General features: G+C 56.1%; 1 protein-coding gene across 1 annotated transcript in view; it reads left to right on the top strand.

Annotated features, from left to right (window-relative positions):
• Positions 1-2,923: 2,923 nt before the first annotated feature.
• Positions 2,924-18,890, top strand: part of KCNIP1 (potassium voltage-gated channel interacting protein 1) — a 304,791-nt gene continuing 288,824 nt past the window's right edge. The window contains exon 1 of the mRNA XM_079145431.1: positions 2,924-3,598. Within this exon, the coding sequence (XP_079001557.1) occupies positions 3,511-3,598 (88 nt within the window). The 5' untranslated portion in view covers positions 2,924-3,510. The remainder of the gene's footprint in view (positions 3,599-18,890) is intronic.

Below are 18,890 nucleotides of genomic sequence, written 5' to 3'. Positions count from 1 at the left end.
CCACCCCCATAACCATGGCCATGGGGGGATTTTTTTCCAGAGCAAAAGTCTCCACTCTTTCTCCATGATGAGCTTATAATTATAAGAGACAGCTGATTCTAATACTGAAGCAAACTGTATCTCCCTAAAGCTGCCAGTCACTTTAATTTTGAATCCTGGGAAGGAATCAGATAGATTTCTGTAAATTTTAGAGTCCAAAGTCAAAGGGTCTTGGATTCAAGTTCTGTTTAAGCCATGTGGCCATCAAGAAGTTACTGTCCGCGGGGCTCGGTGGCGCACACCTGTAATCCCAGCGGCTTGGGAGGCTGAGGCAGGAGGATCATGAGACCAAAGCCAGCCTCTGCAAAAGTGAGGTGCTAAGCAACTCAGTGAGATCTGACTCTAAATAAAACACAAAGTAGGGCTGGGGTGTGGCTCAGTGGTCGAGTGCCCTGAGTTCAATCCCCCCAAAAAAGAAGCTACTCTCCCTCCTGGGCCTCTGTCTCCTCATCCACAGAAGGGAACTTTACCAAGACTGCCCTGCAAGGTTCTCACAGTGACCCTCACCTGTGGGAAGGAGCTCAGTGAGTGGTAGTGCCATCACATGCCCTTTCTGCCTGGGGAGGGACATGCGCTGTGCTCTTAGCCCGGCACGCGGGAAGTCAGAGCGCTGTCCAGGCCTGGACACCATCTGCGGCCCCCATCTGCCCATCCTGCTCCCCCTGGAACTGGGGGTAAAGATTTCTGTCAACTGTTTCAGGAGAGAGAGAGCCTGGCTCCTCAAGTTCCTTTGATGTTACACCTCTGCAACACCAGCTGTCACAGGACTGCTGGAGGCCTTGATCCCTGCGCTACACGAGGACCCCACTCCTTGTGTGTAGAACAGCTCCTTCCTTGGGCAGAGAACAAGTCTTCGATGTGTTCTCCATGGATCTGGTCCTGCAGCAACTTGCCTTCCTCTCTAGAAATGTGCCTTCCTCTGGGATATTGCTGTGTGATGTTTTGGTTTTGGCTGACCCTCTCTGGGCCTGACTCATTAGTCTAAGACCAAACACATGTGGCCTTGTGGAGATCAGAGAAGAATCCAAAATGCAGAGTCTGAGTTGCTACCGGGGGAGATCATGGTGAAGGCTGGCTCTAGGAATTCCGTTCACCGTGAAATTCAGCCTACACGCCCTCCTTTTCAGCCCCACTTTCCCTATACTGGTTTTGTTTCCACTGCTGACTTCTTTTCCACTCTCTACAAAGATGTCCTCCCTCATCTTTGCCCCTTCTGGGATGCCCTGTTGCCCGCTGACAGGCGGGCACTGGTTTCCGTGAAGACAAATACTGTCCCAAGTCCCTCGGAGCCCCGCTCAACCTTCCCACAGGCCAGGCCAGCCCCAGGTGTTCGGAATCCGGATGGAGGGGCGTCTCTTGTTCAGCGGTGTGGGTGTTGTTCTGGGGACAGAAGCAGCGGTGGCAGTAACAGCGTGCTGGCAGGGTCAGTAGAAGGAGCAGGGATACCCTTTACCACTGGCGTGTGGTGACAGCCTCTGCCAGGCACTGCTGTGACATCGATTTCTTTATCCCTCCCCCAAGCCCAAGAGGTAGGGCTGTTGGTGATGGCTAACCTTGGACGTCGACCTGACTGGAGCAGGAGAGACCCAGAAAGTCAGTAAAGCAGTGCGTGCCTTTGTGAGGGTGGATCCAGAGGTGATTGGCATCTGGCTCAGCCAACAGGGGGAAGGTCCGCCCTGAATGTGGGTGCACCGTCCAATGGGCTGGGGTGGCGGAAGGAGCCGAAGGGGAAACTCAGTCCTTGAGCGGCTGGATTCCGCTTGGGCAGGTGAAGGGCTTGTTGCCGCCAGTCCGGAGGCCGTCGGACTCAGCCTCCTCTGCCTTTGAACTGGAGCTCTTGCCGGCTTTTTAACACACTGGGAGCTCAACTATTGGACAAGTGAACAAAAGACCAAGTGCCAGGTACCGTGTGAGGTTCCAGGGGGACCCTCGCCACCTCGCGCAGTGAGCAGCGCCGCGGTAAGGCGTCGAGCACAGTGGGGTGTTTTCTGCCAGAGCCACTGGGTACCGAGGGACTCATCCCACGCTGGCCAAGCTCGGGGCTTCGGGGCTCGGCTCGGGGCCGTCTCCCAGGCCTCTGCCTGGAGCCGAATGCGCCGGCGCGCCGAGGACGGTGGCTTCGAGGTTCACTTCCAGGGGGCTCCCGGAGACGGGCAGAGCCCCACAGCCTGGTGCATGCCGTCCGGCCGGTCTGGCCTTTTGCCCACCCGGGTCTCCACTCGGCCTTCCTCTTGAACAGCCAGAGCAGCGGGCCACAGCAGGAGAAGGCGATGGACAGAGGAAGGCTCGCCCAGAGCGCGGCTCCGCTGCGTGAAGGTGGACTCCAAGGCTGCCCTTCCCACGCAGCCGTAGTGCGTCCTCAGGTGGCGCCCTGGGCCGTGGCCCACGGGGACCTTCTGACTCACCAGAGGAAGCAAAACCGGGCTGGAGTGGGGGCTGCGATCCCCTGAGGCCCCACCCGCCACACAGTCCTGGGACTGGATACCAGCCCAGCTCTTACGGAGCCCCCGTGGGAGCCTCGGCCGCAGGACCTTGCAGGTCACTGGCGAGGGGTGGCGTCGTTCTCAGAGTCGGAATCCCGACCCCGTGGGCCCCTTTTCTGAGCGGCGCTGTCTCAGTCAAGACGAGCCTGACTGCATCCCCTGCTATCCCGACGAGGCAGAGCAGACTCATGCCTGCTCTGCAGGGCGGAAGCTGGAACCGAGCACTTGGCTTGGAGTCGGGCACCTGCAGCGAGGACAGGGCGTGGGCAGCTCTGGCCATCCCCACACAGGGAGGAGGCCACACCTGCTGCTTACGTGGAGGCTGCGGGTCGGGTGCTGCAGGCTGTCTCCGACCGTCTGTCCAGCGCGCACAGGACAGCTCTCCCGGGACTCCCCAGGACACGCCAGGGCTGCCTGCGAACTTTCCACTGAGCGGAGCAAGCTGCGCTGCCCTGGGCAGGGAGTTCTCCCAGGTCCTGATCCGGGCGCAGAGGACGGATCTGTGGGGTTAGCCAGGAAGGCAGGAGCGGGAGAGCGAGCGAGGGAGGTTTCCGCGTGGCAGTCCCCTCCCTCTGACTGGAGTATTAATTGCCACATTACCGCTGCCACGCTCGAAAGACCGTCAGCAAAGCCGGGAGGGCTCCGGCTCCTCCTCCGGCTCTGCTCGATTTCACTCTCCTCCTCCGCTCTGTGAGCGCCTGGCGCCCCGGCAGTGCCATCCTGGCCCCGCATCCTGAGGTCCTCCCGTGGTGAGGACTTGAGTGGACAGTAGCAGTGGGTGGAGAGAGGGGAGGGTTCGCCCCGCAGGCTCTCTGGATGCAGAAGCCGGACCTGCTGCAGAGGCAGCTCTGCTCTTCCTGGTGCCTGGCTTCTGGGGTGCCCGCGCCTCTCAGGATTCACTTAAGCAGCCTGCGACTTCCAGGGGCACTCCTGGAGGGTGCCATCCCTTCTGGGTGCCCACAGCAGAGCCTGCATCCCCTCTGTCACCATGAGCGGCTGCTCCAAAAGATGCAAGCTCGGCTTCGTGAAATTTGCCCAGACCATCTTTAAGCTCATCACCGGGACCCTCAGCAAAGGTAGGGACCCTGGCTTTGACTCTTGTTCTGTCTTGATGGGGTCTGACCGGTAACACTGCCTCAGTGTGGCCAGTGTGGCCATTCTGGTGTGCCCGGTGCTCGGAGGAGGCTGTGGAAATCGGCGGCTGGGATCTGAGGTTGCTGACAACCTGGGTCCTGGCTCTGTGTTGGTGGGCACCCTGCCAGGGAGCTCAGCCGGTTATAATTGCCTGGAACTTTGGAAATGGAGTTGGTGGTGTGTGGCCGATTGGTTAAGGGAAGGCAGAGAACAGAACCCTTTCCAGAGCAGGGGAAGCGGCTGAGCGTGACTGGAGTTTCAAGAAGTTACCCAGGGAGTGTTGTGTCTTGTTGATAAGGGAGATTTGATGCAGTGGGCTGTGAGCAGGTCTGCAGCGTGCAGACCCTGGAGGAGGCAGCTGGAGGGGCCTGGGGCTGGAATCCACTCGGCTCCGGTGAATCCAGACTGTCAGCTCTGCAGTCACGTGCCAAGAGCTTTCTCTTGGGTCCAGGGTCCTGGGCTTCTGGGACTTTGGTCATCTGTCTGTCTGCCTTTTTGGATCCCTGTGCCTCCCTCTGTCCTGCCTGAGCTCATGTCCAGATTTCCTGCTTCTCCCAGCACTGGAGTGGCAGGGAGTTTGCAGGCTTAACTCTGCAGGCAGCCCAGGAGGGGTGGCTGGGGACCTGTCTGTGCATCATCAGCCCCACAGGGGGCCCACTGCCCCCTGCAAAAGGAGCCAGCTTCTCAAGGACCCCATTTTATATTCTGTACCAGGGAGGCTCGGCCACTCAGAGAGACTCAGGCAAACTTTCTAAGAGATAAATTTAAAGGGAAAGCAGCAGTATGATGAGGTTCCATTGACTGAAAAAATGTCTTTAAATATTCATGCCCTCTTTCAGGAAGAATGAGTCGTTTTGGGGGGAGAGGCACCGGAAGCAGCAGGCAGAATATTCAGGAAAGGAGGCCCAGAAATCCTTGATTGGAATTTGAAAAATAGCAGTGAGAGAAGATGAAGCTTCGGGTGGCAGCTCTCCTGACAGGGCTCAGGGACCCGACCGCCCAGTGGCTCAGCCCCGTGTGAACTGAGCGGCAGGCGTGGGTGGGGGTGGCGAGGTCTCACTTACTTCCTTTCTGGGCCTTTGTGGCGCTCCTGTTCTTTCCCTGCTGTCCTTCTGAACTAGGGAGTCCTGTCCCTGGTGGATACACAGGTGGACTGGACACCTAGTCATGCGGGGTCAGGCTGCCTGGCCTGAATTACTGGAGGCCTGGCAAGGGGAGGACAGGAGGCGAGGGGGTGTGGTGGCAGAGGCGCTCAGTGGCTTCACTTCCTGGGGTAGGAGAGAGCAGCGGGGAGAGGGGGTTCCATGGTGCTTCCAGTTCATCCTCAGTGACAAGCGAGGACTCTCTCCCTGGGTCACTGGTACCAAGACCGCAGGGGATGAGGGATGACAGGCAGCATCCTCCAGTCCCTGCCTCCCGGAAGTCCACCGAAAAGAGCTTTGGTCTGGGTGGGGAGACCTGGGTCTCACCTCTGGCACTGCTACCTAGGCAAGCCACAGCCTCCCTGAGCCTCAGTTTTCCCGTCTGTAGTCTGCGTCCATGACAGCCTGCCTGTCTTCCTCTGGGAAGCGCTGGGAGGGTCCGAGGAAGGACAGCCATGGGATCCTTCCCGGGGGTGTGGGAGTGTGTTGCAGATGTGAGGGAGGGTCAGAGAGGCAGAGACGCGAGGGTCTCCCATTGCCCCTGCAGGGCCAGGGCCAGCAGCTCTTCCATTTAACAGACGGCAGGTGGGTTGTACCCCAGTCAGCATCAAAGGAGAAGCAAATCCCAGAAGGGGCGTTAGGCAACAGGAAGGGCGAGTGTGAGAAAGCGAGTCGACAGGAGGAGAGTGTGTGCAGAGGGGGGTATGTGTGTGTAAGGGGGACACAGCAGCTAGACAGCAGAGGTGGCTGTTGAACAAATGCATGAAGGTATCTGCTGTTCGTTGGCGCAGCGTTTATTTATTGAGCACCTTCTGCCTGCGGCTCATCCTGAGGCTCTGGACACGTGGATCACAGACAGAAGCCCTCCACCAAGCGGCGTGCAGTCCTCAGGGCACAGTCCTGACACACAGGTTCCAATCAGGACACCACCATCACAGGAGTGCTGGGATGCAGGGAAGCTTGGTGGCTCACAAGCACCATTCCTGGGCAGACTGGGTCTCCTCCAAAATGGAGCATCTGAGCCCAGATGAGGGGTTGGGAGGGGAGGCTGGCCGCGTGCTTGGTACCTCGGCCTCTGCAGAAAACCAGCTGGAGAGGCAGGAGGGCTCCCCCCCACCCCTGCTCACAATCCTAGAAACTAAGATCCACATGACACACAAGGGGCTCCGTGGGGACCGGCACTGGGGACAGAGTGGCTGCCTGGCCTTGTTCTGACCTGCTTCAGGATGGAGTTCTCTGCAGCCAGAGCTCAGGGCAGCAGCTTGCGCAGGCAGCAGGAACGGGGCATGTCTGGCTGTATCTGTGCCGGTGGCCTCACTCTGCCGGTGGCCTCACTCTGCCGAGGGGACCGGTGTTTACACAGTCCTGGCTCTGCGCCAGGCACGCGCAGGGTAACTGGTGTTCTGCCCAACCCAGGTGTCTGCTAAATATTTGTTAAATAAATGATAACCATGGGAGCAGGGCCAGGCCTAGAGCTGAGGACGGTCTTCACAGAGACTTTCTAACATGCAGACCTCCCTGGGTGGACTTAGATCCCGCCCTGCATGGACACAGCATGATCGCTTAATGTTTTCTGGCTTGAATCGTGATTTCCTTTATCCATTATTCATTGCGCCGAGTTCTAGATGTGCAAGAATCCAGCCCGCCAGAACGCGAGTTCTCTCTGTCCCTGTAGGGATGGGAATGCAGAGTGTTGTCCCAGGCACCTCTTTCTGGTCCTGGGAACAACCTATTCTCTTCACCTGCCTTGGGACTACTTGAGGGACAGGGATGGCTGGAGACCACAGCTCCCTCCCCATTCTGCCCCTTAGGGCACTTGGTCTAAAGGGCCTGGTGGCCCCGATTCTCATCGGTGCCCCACTGCAGCGATGGGTAGCTCAGGTGTCTGCACAAGCACACGTCTCCAGCTGGGAGCCTTTCTTTCCTAGTCCGGACGGCCACTGGTGACCCTTGTTCCTGTAGGAGCACGGGTGGTAAGGCTGTCATCCCCACTAGTCTAAGCTCTGGGAAGGTGACCAGGGACGCTTTGCTCACACCGTAGCCGGAGCTACCAGTACAGAGCTGAGCCCAGGGTGGGAGCTTCACTGCGGTCTAAGCGAAAGAAACACCACATCCAGACGCCAGCCGCCGGGCCCTCTGAGATGCCAGATCCGGGAGCTCTCGGGAGGCCCCCCGCGCCTGCCCCCACTCAGCGCATGCTGTCTGGGTCTGTTCAGGTGCAGGAGCTGGGTCTCTTGCCAGAGGGTGAGGTGGCAGCCATGCAGAGCCTTTGGAACTCTGCCTGAGCTTCCCTAGGGCCTACATTGTCCCCAGGAGGGGCAGCTGGGTGGGCAGGCCCCTGGCACCCCACTCAGACCACCTCAGCTCCGTTTTGATTTCTTTTACATACAGGATTTCTCTCCAATTGAAAGAGTTTCTTTTGCTTAAAAAAAAAAAAAAAAACAAAAAAGAAGAAGAAGAAATGAAAAGAAAGAAAGTCTGCAATGAGCTCAAAGGGAGGAGGCGTCCCTGGTGGCCAGCCTAGGACATCCCAGGGTCCTCCACACACTGGAAAGGCTGGGTGCATCCCCTCTCTGGCCTGTTTCCTACTCAGTGAAATTGGACCATGGTACCCTTCTTACAGGATCACACCAGATGGTGTCTCTAAAGCTACCTGCCTCTGAGTCACTGTACTCAGTGAATGTCCCTAAAGGGACGGTGGGCATTAGCTGGCACTCTCAGGGTTGTGAGCCCTCAGGGCAGGCCCCGCCCCTGCTCCTTGCTGGCTTCATCATGTCCAGTGCAGACTCAGAGAGACCAGCACTCTACACCACCCTGCCACCCAGTGACGGATGACGTCACACTACTGACCTCCTGCTACCCACCTTGCTGTCCTGAGGGCCTGCTGGAGCCCAGACATGAGACACGGCTGAGCCTGTCCGTTATCTGGTTCCCTGGTCAGGAGGTCGGAGCCTGATTCCAGGGCCAGGCCCTCACCTGCTCTTTGGCTGGGAAGCCGAGTCCCTGACTTGGATGCCTGGGGAGTGGGGGCTCTGGGGCTCCCATCTCTCCGTCTGCCCAGCCAGCGACCCAGCTCCCTCACGGGAACTGCAGGCCAGCAGTTGTGCAGGCTGCTCTCTGGCTGGGGAGGCTTGAAGTCATCTCCTCTGCACACTGGGAATAAATCTGTTGCCAAAGTAAGCAGGAGGAAGGAAGCTAGTCCAGGAGCGCTTCTGGCCTCGTCTCAGCCACCCGCAAGGCTCTGGGCCGGGAGGGGAATGAGGGGCTGAGACCTGTGTCAAGGACAAGGCCCTGGAGCTTCACTGCCACACCCCTCGACCCTCGGTGTTCCCCTCCCCACAAGGCATTACCAGGACCTGGCTGCAGACCTGTCCGAGACGCTGTACCTCCTGTGGCCTCTCTGCATCTGCTCACAGTCCTCAAGAGGCTGACCTTGGACCCAGGCGGGCTCTGCCTTCTGCTGGACAGGCTTGGGTCCCAGCTCTGCTATCTGTCAGCTGCGAGGCCAGTCACTTACACGTGCTCCCTGAGTCAAGGTCCCCACTCCTTTTGTTGGAGATAACAGTGAAAAGACCACATGGGGTGCTTTTTCACGTGATGGGGATCATGCGAGTAAGGGCTGGCCGCTGGTGGGGCGGCCGCCCAGCCTGCCCCGCAGGGGGCGGGAAAGGCCTCACTGCTGTGCTGCGCCCAGGCCACCTCCCTCGCCTCACACCAGCCCCAATTCCAGGGGCTGCAGGGATTGTGGTCTCCTTTTTGACAGGTCAGGAAACGTTCAGCTAAGCCAGCTGGCCCAGCTAGAGAGGGGCAGGGCTGGGATTCGAACCCAGACCCTGCCAGGACCAAGGCCAGGTGCCGCGCCCTGCGCTCACGGGGCTGGTGGAGAGGGCGCTGACTGTGCTGCTGTGCGCCCTGCCTCCAGCAGAGTCCCCAGCTTTCCCCTCGTTTTGTTGGCAGGTTTGTGGAGAATATCTGCACCAGGTGGCTGTCTTCAGGGCAGCCACCTGTGGTGCAAGGGGTTGGGACAAGTCCCAGAGGGTGACAAGGCCTGGTTTAAAGAAGAGCTGTATGGGGAAAGGGAACACTCCAGAGGCCAAGGTCAGCAAGGCAGCCACGCCCCAGAGACCCTGTCACCTCTCACGTAGGCACATGGGGGCCAAGGCACCTTTTGGATATGAAAGAAGGACCCTCCACCACAGTTCTCCCTTCTTCCCGGGCAGCCGTGAGAAGTGGTCTTGACCTTGAAGAAATGTGCCAGGTTTGGGGCTCTAGGAGGTCTAGCGCCAAAGGGACGACACCACCCATCCCGTGGACAGCCCAGGTTGGGCCGTGTCCCTTGCTGAGGAAGGGATGTCCTCACCACCCCAAGTCATGCTAGCTCACTGTCTTGGCTGTGTGGGATGAGCCAGCTGTGAAGTCATGTCAGCACAGCCTCACCCCTGCATCCCGGAACTCTCCGGAGAGCCAGCACCCTGCCATGGGCAGAAAGCTCGGCCACCAGGTCTCCTGGATCCATATCTGCCTCTCGGGTCCCAGGTCAGATTGGCTCCCAGGCCCAGGAGCCCTCAGGCCAGCCTGCTGGTCTCTCCATCCTCACCCCTGGTAACAGGCCCGTCACCGCCTGGTCCATTTGTGCAGGTGCTTGCTCTCTGGGGTCTCCTAGTCCTGCCCAGGGGCAGGGAGGGAAGTCGGACCTCAGGAATGATTTGTTCAGGGCTGCTTATCCCAGCACTTCTGCACAGATACCTATTATCTTCAGTACCACGAGGGAGCGGCTAGTTTGTTCCAGATTAAAAGTAGCTGGAATTAGGTCCCCAGCAGGCAGGAGGGTACCCTGCGCTTCGGCTCCATGGCACAGGGAGGAGAGAAGCACCTCAGGTTCTAAGCAACCCCTGAGGCCGAGGCCCCTGGCCCTCCTGCTGGGACTCTCGTGTTCCCTGGGCCTCTAGGGATACAGTCTTCTCTGGGATATCTCTCTACCAGACCCCGGATCCTGAGTCCCTGAGAGCTGCTGATTCCCAGAGGTCGATGATGTGAAGTAGCCCAGGAGCTGGAACGAAAGGTACAGGGAGGACAGCACAGACTGGAGCCAGCCAGACACGCCTTGAAACCCCACGGACACACCTGCAAATCCTACAAGCCAAGCAGGACACCTGTCACTCCCCATCTTGAGTCAGTGCCCTCTGCTGCAGAATGGGGACAATGCTCCCACATCACAAGGCTACAGGAGATGGAGGGAGATGGCCCATGGGATGCCGAGTATCTGGCACTTAACTACTGCAGGTAGAAGTGGAGCTTCCTGCCTTCCTCTTCCTCTCATGTGCTTCAACCTGGACTTGCAGCCAAAAGGGTCAAGACAAAAGAAGCGAGGTCACCCGGTCCCATCTTCTTCCTGGCTCCTCTGTAGATGCACTGCCCCTCCCAATTGCTCAGCTACTGCCAGTCACTTCAGTGACAGGCTCTGTAATTGAGGATTTGTCAACAGCTGAAAGCGTCCCTTGTATCTAGTGGTCTGTGGATTTATTGGCCATCTCCGCCCCTGGAAAAGCAAGCCACGCAAAGGCATCGGCTGTGCGTGGGTGTCCATGGAGCCTCAGGCACCTGCAGCTGTGAATGCTGAACTTCCCTGCCCTGCCACGGCAGGCTGGGAGCTGCTGTCTCTTTTCGAGGCCTGGTGTTTGTCTGGTTAGCTTTGAGGCCTCCCGCTCCCATCTCCCTGTTCTGAATTGCAGTGGCTGGAGTTTGATGGAAGTAACCAGCCAGAGTGACCTTGACAAGATGAGGGGTCAGTACGAGCAAGACCAAGGACCTAGTCCCTGTTCCCATTCCAGTTTTCTCCTGCTCCACCCAGGCATTAGTCTCTTGGAAGCCTGCACTGCCCATCCATGCAGCTGGCCATTATGGTGCCTGCCCAGGTGTTCTAGAAACTCAGGGAAGGTCAGCTTCTTCCTCCCACCCAGTGTGGAGAACAGGAGGGAGGACCCAGCAGCTAATGGCCCCACAGAAGGGCAGGGAGTGGTGGAGGAAGCAGAGACGAGGAAACTACACAGCTCCCCAGGCCAGCTCGGGAAAGGGGGGAGGGGCCCCAGGAAGAGCCTGGAGGGAGGTGGTCAGTGTCACCAGTGAGCACCTCCCTGTGCCCCTCACAGATGAGCAGGGTGAGGGCAGCAGAAAGCCCCTCCCCCTGCAGGATGAGGGCGGAGGTCCGTGAACACAGGCCAACCCATCCTTTCTGGCTGAAGCCACTGAGCCCCTGTTGTGTTCCTGGAGGTACGCGGAGCCACAGCTTTGGCGCCAGACCTGGCTTTGAGTCCAGGTCCTTACTTCTGCTTCCATAGTCCATCCCGGCTGCTGTAACTCAAGTCCCTAGACTGGGTGGCTTACAAACAACAAAAAGTTATTTTTGGAACACTTCTGGAAACTAGAAGTCCATGATCTGGTGCCAGCATGGCTGGGTCTGTCCCTCCTGCGTTCTCCCATGGAGGGAGCAAGCTAGCCATCTGGCCTTTTCATAAAGCCACCAATTCTACTGCTGAGGCTCCACCTTCGTGCCCTAATCACCTCCGAATACCACCATCATGGGGGAGAGGACTTCAACACACAAACTGGAGGCACGAGCTATTAGTCTATTGCACAGAGCAAGCGGCTTCCCTTCACTGAGCCTCTGTGTCCTTATCCTTGAAATGGAGGAATTGCTGATTCCAGGGTCCCTCCAGCTCTGCATTTTGAAATTCCATAACCATCCGTCCAGCTCCACTCACCCACCCACAGTGTAACCCACACTGCCCGCCCTCCGCCACCAGCATGGCATCTAACATGCCCCACAACCCTAGAGGCGCAGACCCGAACTGCAGAAAGAGGAAGAATCTGGCTTGGAGGCCATTAGCCAGCAAGATACAAAGCCAGAATTGGAGTCCTGGGCTGTCTCCAAGTCACAGACCCCCACCCCACTCCCCCATCACACTGGCTCCATTTTTAAAATTAGACTTGGGGTAGGGAAACAAAAACCATACCTTCTCAGCTGGCCAAGAGGCAACATGCACACTTGCTTCAGAAATCCAGGCTTTAAGGCCTGCGTTGGGATGAAAGAAGCACAATTCAGGAGAAGCCCCCCTGAAACCTGAGCTCCCCAATTCACACCCCAAACCACTGCCTCAAGCACAAAAGCCAGTCCTGTGCCTCCTAAAAGCCAGTGCAGTCCTCAAGGAACATCTGTGACGTATTTCCACTTGTGATTCCAGTCTGGCTGACTTTCACTTCTAGCAAGATGAGGTTGTTGGAGGCAGAGAACTGGGCTGGAAGATGTGACTCTTGGGCTTGGATCTCAGAGACAGGGGTTAGCCTACCCCAATTTTCTTTCTGTAATCTTTTCATTAACCTGGGCCAGTTTGAGTGACATTTGCTAACCATCTGTTCTTGGCAGGCTGAGCCAGGCCCAGGCTTGCTGCTCAGTGTCTGCAAACATCAGCTTGGAACCAGCTGCCGGGGATGGGTCTCAGCCATGAGGCGTATTGGATTGCAGAATGGTTCACAGCATCCTGGTACTGATTGGCTGCCCACACTGCCCGGGCCCAGAAGCATCCCTGGTGCAACAGGAACCACGTGAGCAATGATAACTGCCACTTCCCGTTGAATGCTGCTCGTTGGCTGGGACAAAAATGCGATCCCCACATTGAGTCCAGTTCTGTCTGTGTGGATTACCTACTCCTATCCCCAACCTGAGGCTTGGAGAGTTTGAACACTTGCCGAGGTCACACGCAAAGCAGACTCCTAAGAACACATGCTAAAGGAACACTCAGTCAAATCCCTCAGCACCATCACCTTCTGCTGAGGACTGGGCTGGTCCCCCTAAATCCATATGTTAAAGTCCTAACGCCCAATGTGATTATATTTGGAAGTAGAGCCTTGAGAGAGGTAAAGTTAAATCAGGTCTTAGGGTGGGTCCCCAATCCCATAGGACTGGTGGCCTTATAAGATGAGGGAGGAACAGCAGGGACTGCAAGACAAGAAGAGTCCATGTGAGCACAGTGAGGAGGCGGCCACCTGCAGCCAAGAAGAGAGGCTTCAGCACGTGCCAGTCTGCCAGCACCTTGACCTTGGACCTCTGGCCTCTGGAACTGTGCAAAATTAATTTGTGGCTGAAGGCGCCTGACTTGTGTGTTCTGTCCTGCAGCCCTGGCAGGTTGATACAGCCTGCAGACAGTTCCCAGGTCCATATTTTTATTCTGATAGCTGTAGAGAACATTTAGCTGACTACTTGAACCATTTCTAAGTGTAGCTTTAAACACATTCATGTGCTGGGCAGCCTTCGCCACTACCCACATCAAGAACGTTCTTCCTTTCACAAAACTGAACCTCTACAGACAATAGCCCCCCAGCATTCCCTCCCCTGGCCCCTGCTCCCGACTTTCTATCTCTGTCTGACACTTGGACCCTTTCAGGACCTCACGTAAGTGGGATCGTGAACAGAGCCCGAAAATTAGCATCCGGCTTGGTTTGCTTAACGTCATATTCCCAAGGTGCATCCGTGTTGTAGCCTGAGCCAGAATCCCGTCCTTTTCAAGGAAAGATGGAATGTTCCATTGTATGGCCACATCACGATGTGTTTATCAGTTCATCCACGGGTGGGCCATTCCCATGTTTTTAAAGGGCAAAGTAGATCACATCATCCGTGTGCTGGAAGCTGTCCCCTCTGGATTCTTGGCACCTTCGAGTCAAGTGCAGACTTGCATTGCAGCCTGTCCTCTGTGCTTCCCTTCCCTTCCTCTTGTTTCCTGCTCCCTCCCCTGACCCCAGATCAGGTGGCACACCCCAAACCCCAGGCCATGTCCTTGCAGGAACAGGCTCCTTCAGCCTCAGGGTGCTCACACTCCTGTTCCCTGGGTCTGGGTGCCTCCTGGGGATCTCCCCTGAGCCCCTCTGCCCTTCCATCACACTCCACCCCTCCCCCGCGCCACCCCACTTCCGCCTTCCTGGCGCCTGACACTGCCCTGTTTTCCTGCCTAGCACTTCCTGCTCCTGCAACTACATTACATGCGTATATACTTGGTTGTTTTTAATTATTGAAATTCTATGTATTTAAGGTAAAGAGTGATATTTTGATACTCAGATACATAGTGAACTGATTATTACGGTCAAGCTGATTTGCAAACCCCTCTCTTCCCACATCTCCCTTTTGCATGTGGTGAGAATTCCTGAGATCTTCTCTCAGCAGATTTCCAGCAGGTAGTGCAGCATTTTCACTGTAGCCCCTGCAGTACCTGCTTATTCCCAGCGTCTCCCTGTTACGCCCACGGATATGATCTAGCTTGTCCCATGAAAGTCCAGCTTGGTGAGGGCAGGGACTTTGTTCAGGTTATTGCTGCTTCCTCAGCACAAAACCAAGGCCTGGCACATAGTAGGTCCTCGATGGGAACTGAGAGTTTGACCCAGCTGATGAGAAGCCTGGGGCCCCGGGAAGGCCACCCAGCAAGCCAGAGGCAAGGCTGGCCCTTGAATCTGGGCCTCCAGGCCTTCTTTCCACCTCTGACACACTCTGCTCTGCCTGCCCCGGAAAGGCCCAGTCGTGTTCCCTGTCCGTCTTCTCTGTCCTTCCCTCTGTCTGTCCACTCTTTCCCTTCGTAGGGCTGCTGGGGGATCCTGCACCCAGAACATGAGGGGTCTTGCTCCTAAGAACTGCTTGCTCCCCGGAAGCTACTTGGTCATCTTTGATTTATTCTTGCTGTGGAAAGAAGGGAAGCCAGAGGCGGGGAAGGACTGGCAATGGCTTGCAGTCTGTGCCCGCTCCCTTCAGCGAGGAGGCCTGTGAAGTGGCCTGTGACCAGCAAAGCTTTCTCGATGCAGCTGGCTCTCCCTGCCTGGGTTCCCTCCAGCACTTGAGAATCAGGATTTGGGGAGATCTTTGGGCCCCAAACCCAGTACCACCACTTTAAAGCTGAAGGTCTGGGGAGGCCACTCCTCTCAGCCTTGCTTTGTCATCTATGAAACAGGTGCAGCTACATCGGTGTCTCAGGTTTGTCAGGTTAACACACCTGGACCGTGTGCTTTGCTTTGTCTGTCAGGACTGAGCCGAAGCTGCCTCTCATTACTCTAGTGCAATCAGGGACCTCCCAGGTCTTAGAAACGGGCTTTTCAGTGAAATCATCTATTTAGGTCAGAAAAGTGCCAGAAAATTCTCTGAAGTTCACCTTGCCTTGCCTTTCCCTACCTAGAATCCAAGTGTCAGTAGGGAAGAGTCTTTTCTAGGCTGGTGGGGCAGGTCCCCTTGGAAAGTGACCTTTAAACTCTCCTGGTCAGTTCAGCCTCCTCCCCATCCCTGCCCCTTTGTCCATGTGAAGGCCAGCAGAAGGAGGTGGAGGGGCCCGAGACCCAAATGCTGTGGCAGTCACCTGCAGCCAGCACCTGACTCCTCTGAGGACACCCTAGAGGGCAGTGGCTGGCCCCAAGTCCCCAAGCCCACGGCAGGCACCCTCCGGCAGGACGTTTACCACCACTGGGAAAATCGAGAGCTGAAAACCAAGCTGCATCCACTACCACCTGCTGGCTTCCGCCTCACGTGGCCCCACGAGGGCAGGGAAGGCCGGCACGGCTTCTCCGAGGGGACTGTGTCCTGGACTTGAAGTCTGCTAAACCCAGAAGGTGGCCAGTGCGTGTAGGGGAAGCCAAGGCCACCACTGCACAGTGACCAGCAGGGGCCTCCCTGGAATGCTCCGCCCCAGCCTCCTCGGCGTCCAGGTGTGGAAACCAACGCCAGAGCGAGGAAGACCTGGGGCAAGGTGCCCCAAGGCACAGGCACTTCTGGCCCACAGCCGGGACACAGGGATAGAGAGGGAACTGGGCTCTTTCTAGCGGTGGGGCCACTGGAAGGCGACAGTGAAACCCACACCGTCAGTGACCGGGGCTAAGCCCGCAGGCCTTACCTCTTCAGCTTCATATCTGCCCCCTGACCCCTGGGACTCACCTGGAGGTGGGCTCAGCCATCTCTGCCTTTCCTGTCCTCTGTCCCCAAGCTCCAGCCTGCAGGAGTCTCCTCGGCTCAGTGAGCTCGTGGGGGGACCACAGGGGCCCCTCTTAGCGATTTAAGAACACCAGCACCCAGCACAAGGCCTGACCCGGGGGCCGGACAGAGGAGTGGATGGAGGGAGGGAGGAAAGGAGCAGGCTCGGCTGGGTCCCTGCGCTCAGCCTTGAATGCCTGCAGCCTCCAGGAAGTCCTTCTCAGTCCAAATCTGATCCCTCTCCCTGACTCCCTCTGGACGTGCCCCAGTCCAGAACCTCTGTGACCCCGTCACTCCCTCCCCTTCCCAGCCCTGCCCTGGGCTCCCGACCCTTGACTCTCGCCTGTTCCACTGCACCCTACTGCACCCCGCCGTTCCTCCCGTTCTCCTACTGCTGCTCCTCCACCCTGTGGACAGCAAACAGTCCATCTGAGCCCTTGATTCAGGAGCCCAGGCACCAGAAATCTGTCCTAAGCCCGTTGTCAGGGCTGCGCGCACAGACTTTTACAAAGGTGTTCATGATGGTATTGTTGAATTATTTATTATAGTAAAAGATGGGAGATGATCTAAACTTCAAAAAGTAGTGTGTTAAATAAATTTTGGCTTATCTACTTGGAGGAATAATATTAAACCTTTGAAAAATTATCTTAAGGACTATGTACTAAACAAATGCTCTAGACATCTAGAAAGCTGGATGTAAAATTGCGTGCACCATGTGGTTCCAACCTGTGAAGAGCTGTAGATGTGGCAAATGTAAGATAGAAAAGAAAGAAAGTGAAGTATTGGCTTAGGTTTTATTTGGGATGAAGGTTTTTTTTTTTTTTTTAAGTCCCTGATACTTCTCTGTGTTGTTTGAATTGTAGGATGAGCACATATATTTAATCGTGAACATGAAGGTTGGGTTTGCTGCATATGCATCTCCTACTGTAATATTTTACCATTCTTGGAAGTTGTGATTTCACTGTGATTATAGCACTGGCTTCCCCCATTCTGAGTAGGGGCTGGGCCTGGCCCCCCAGTGAACCCACAAACACAGCCACTTCCTGTTCCTGTCTGTCCCTCCTGCATTCACATTCTCCCGACCTACTGGTCCCCACACCTGTTTTTTATGTCCCTGAATCTAACTCTCAAATGGTCCAGACACACACACACACATACACCCTCCGCATAGAGGGAGAGACATAAAGACAGTGCAGTTATGGCCAGTTACCAATAATCCTTGGGGAATCAAGGTGATGGATATAAATAGTCATCATTTTGCAATTCTTCTGTAGCTGAACATTTCTCTTTCTTTCCTTTCTTTTTTTTTTTTTTTTTTTGGTACCAGGGGATTGAACTCAGGGGCACTTAACCATTGAGCCACACCCCGATCCTTTTAAAATTTTATTTATTAGAGACAGAGTCTCGCAGAGTTGCTTAGGGCCTTGTTAAGTTTCTGAGGCTGGCTTTGAACTCGAGATCCTCCTGCCTCAGCCTCCCAAGCTGTTGGGATTACAGGCGCGCATCCCCGTGCCCGACTGTAACTGGACATTTTCAAAATACAATATTGGCAGAAATAAAGGAGCCACACGGCGCCATGTACAGCATGAAGCCTCTGCGGTTCAGATTCCAGTGCCAAGCCTGTTACTTGGGCAGTGCTGATCGTAGGCACGCGGCTGACTTCCTAAGGCTCGCGTTCTTCATCGGTTGAGTGGAGGTAACGAAGCGCTTGTGTTTGTTTCCTAAGCTGCCTGGAGGTGTGCGGAGGGCCTGGCGCAGCCTCCATGCCTGGGAACGGTATCCGCGATCCCCCTCAAAACCCAGTCTTCAACGCGGCTCTGTTTATCACACTGTTCCCACAGCTACTCAACCCCAGGTGACCGAGTGAAGCGCAGTGACTTTGGCAGCTTTTCCTTGTGCAATTCTCTTTTTGTCACTGGTCCCTGAGCTGCTGGAACACAGTGCCAGATCCCAACGGCCTCGACATCTCAGGGTCCTGGCACAGAGGAGGGAGCTCATAAACACAACACCCAAATTGAGGGACCCGGAGGGTTCAGGTTGCATGGTCCGTGAAGTCCTTTATATCAGGGACAAGCTTGCATTTTGCTGAAGCAGCCACCACGCTGTCCCCCGGGCTTTCTCCAGATAAGGCATCGCCTTGATAAATGAGCTGTGGATATAGAATCCTGCAGTTGGCATGAAAATGCTATTTAATTTCCAATTAAGCTTGATTTCTGGGCCAAGGGATTTGTCTGTCTCACACTGGGAAGATTATCCTGGCCAGACCCATTGTTCCGAGGGGCAACGACTCTCCTATGAAGTGGACTCTCAAGGAAACTGGTCCTTTGCCCCTGGGGATGGCTTACAGTGTGGTCCCTGTGGGCAGAGCTGCTTTTCCACAAGAACTGAGTTTGTACATGTGGACTCCAGAGTTCAAAGCAAAGGCGGGCGCCTGCGTAGGGTGGGATTTTTAAAGATGGAGAAAGGGATGCCAATAGGGACTCCTCAGAGCCCTTTCTAAGAGAGGAGCAGCGCCTGGCGCTGTGTCAAGTCCTTCACCTTCGCTGTGGCGCTGCGTGGTCACAAGCACGCTATGAAACAGTGGAGGAAAGTGAGGCTCAGGGAGATTGGCCGGCCCAAGGTCACGGCGAGCTAGATCCAAACTCCTGCTTCTCTGAGCTTTCTTTCCTGCAAGCTCCCTCTCCTAGGACAAATACAAAACATGCTTGGAAACCATAAGAATAATGTGATGCTGAGCTGAAACTTAGCCCCAGATTCATAAGAATTTGTAAGGCATCACATGGCCCAATTTTTATTAATGATAGTGAAGAGAGACTCTGAACCTGTATGTAAATGCGGCTGTCGACTCCTGGACACAGTCCATGGTGGATATTAAAATCCTGGTTTGGGGACGCTTGGAAAAGAAAGCAGGGACATTAAGTGGGAGAAGGGTGGGGTCCCTGAGAGAGGGTTACATGAGACCAGCCTCGCCTCGGTTCTGCTTTGTTATGGCGTGCCCAGTCGCGCTGTGGCTGGGGCACGCCTAAGCTGAGTTGGACGGGCTGCGGGCTGGATTTGGTGGACTCCAGAAGGTCCCTGGCCCCATCCACCTTGGCA

The sequence above is a fragment of the Sciurus vulgaris genome (genome assembly GCF_902686455.1).
Source record: "Sciurus vulgaris genome assembly, chromosome: 6".
In the NCBI taxonomy this organism is placed as follows: Eukaryota; Metazoa; Chordata; class Mammalia; order Rodentia; family Sciuridae; genus Sciurus; species Sciurus vulgaris.
Note: the sequence above shows the minus strand (reverse complement) of the source record. Positions and strands in the feature narration are given on the sequence as shown.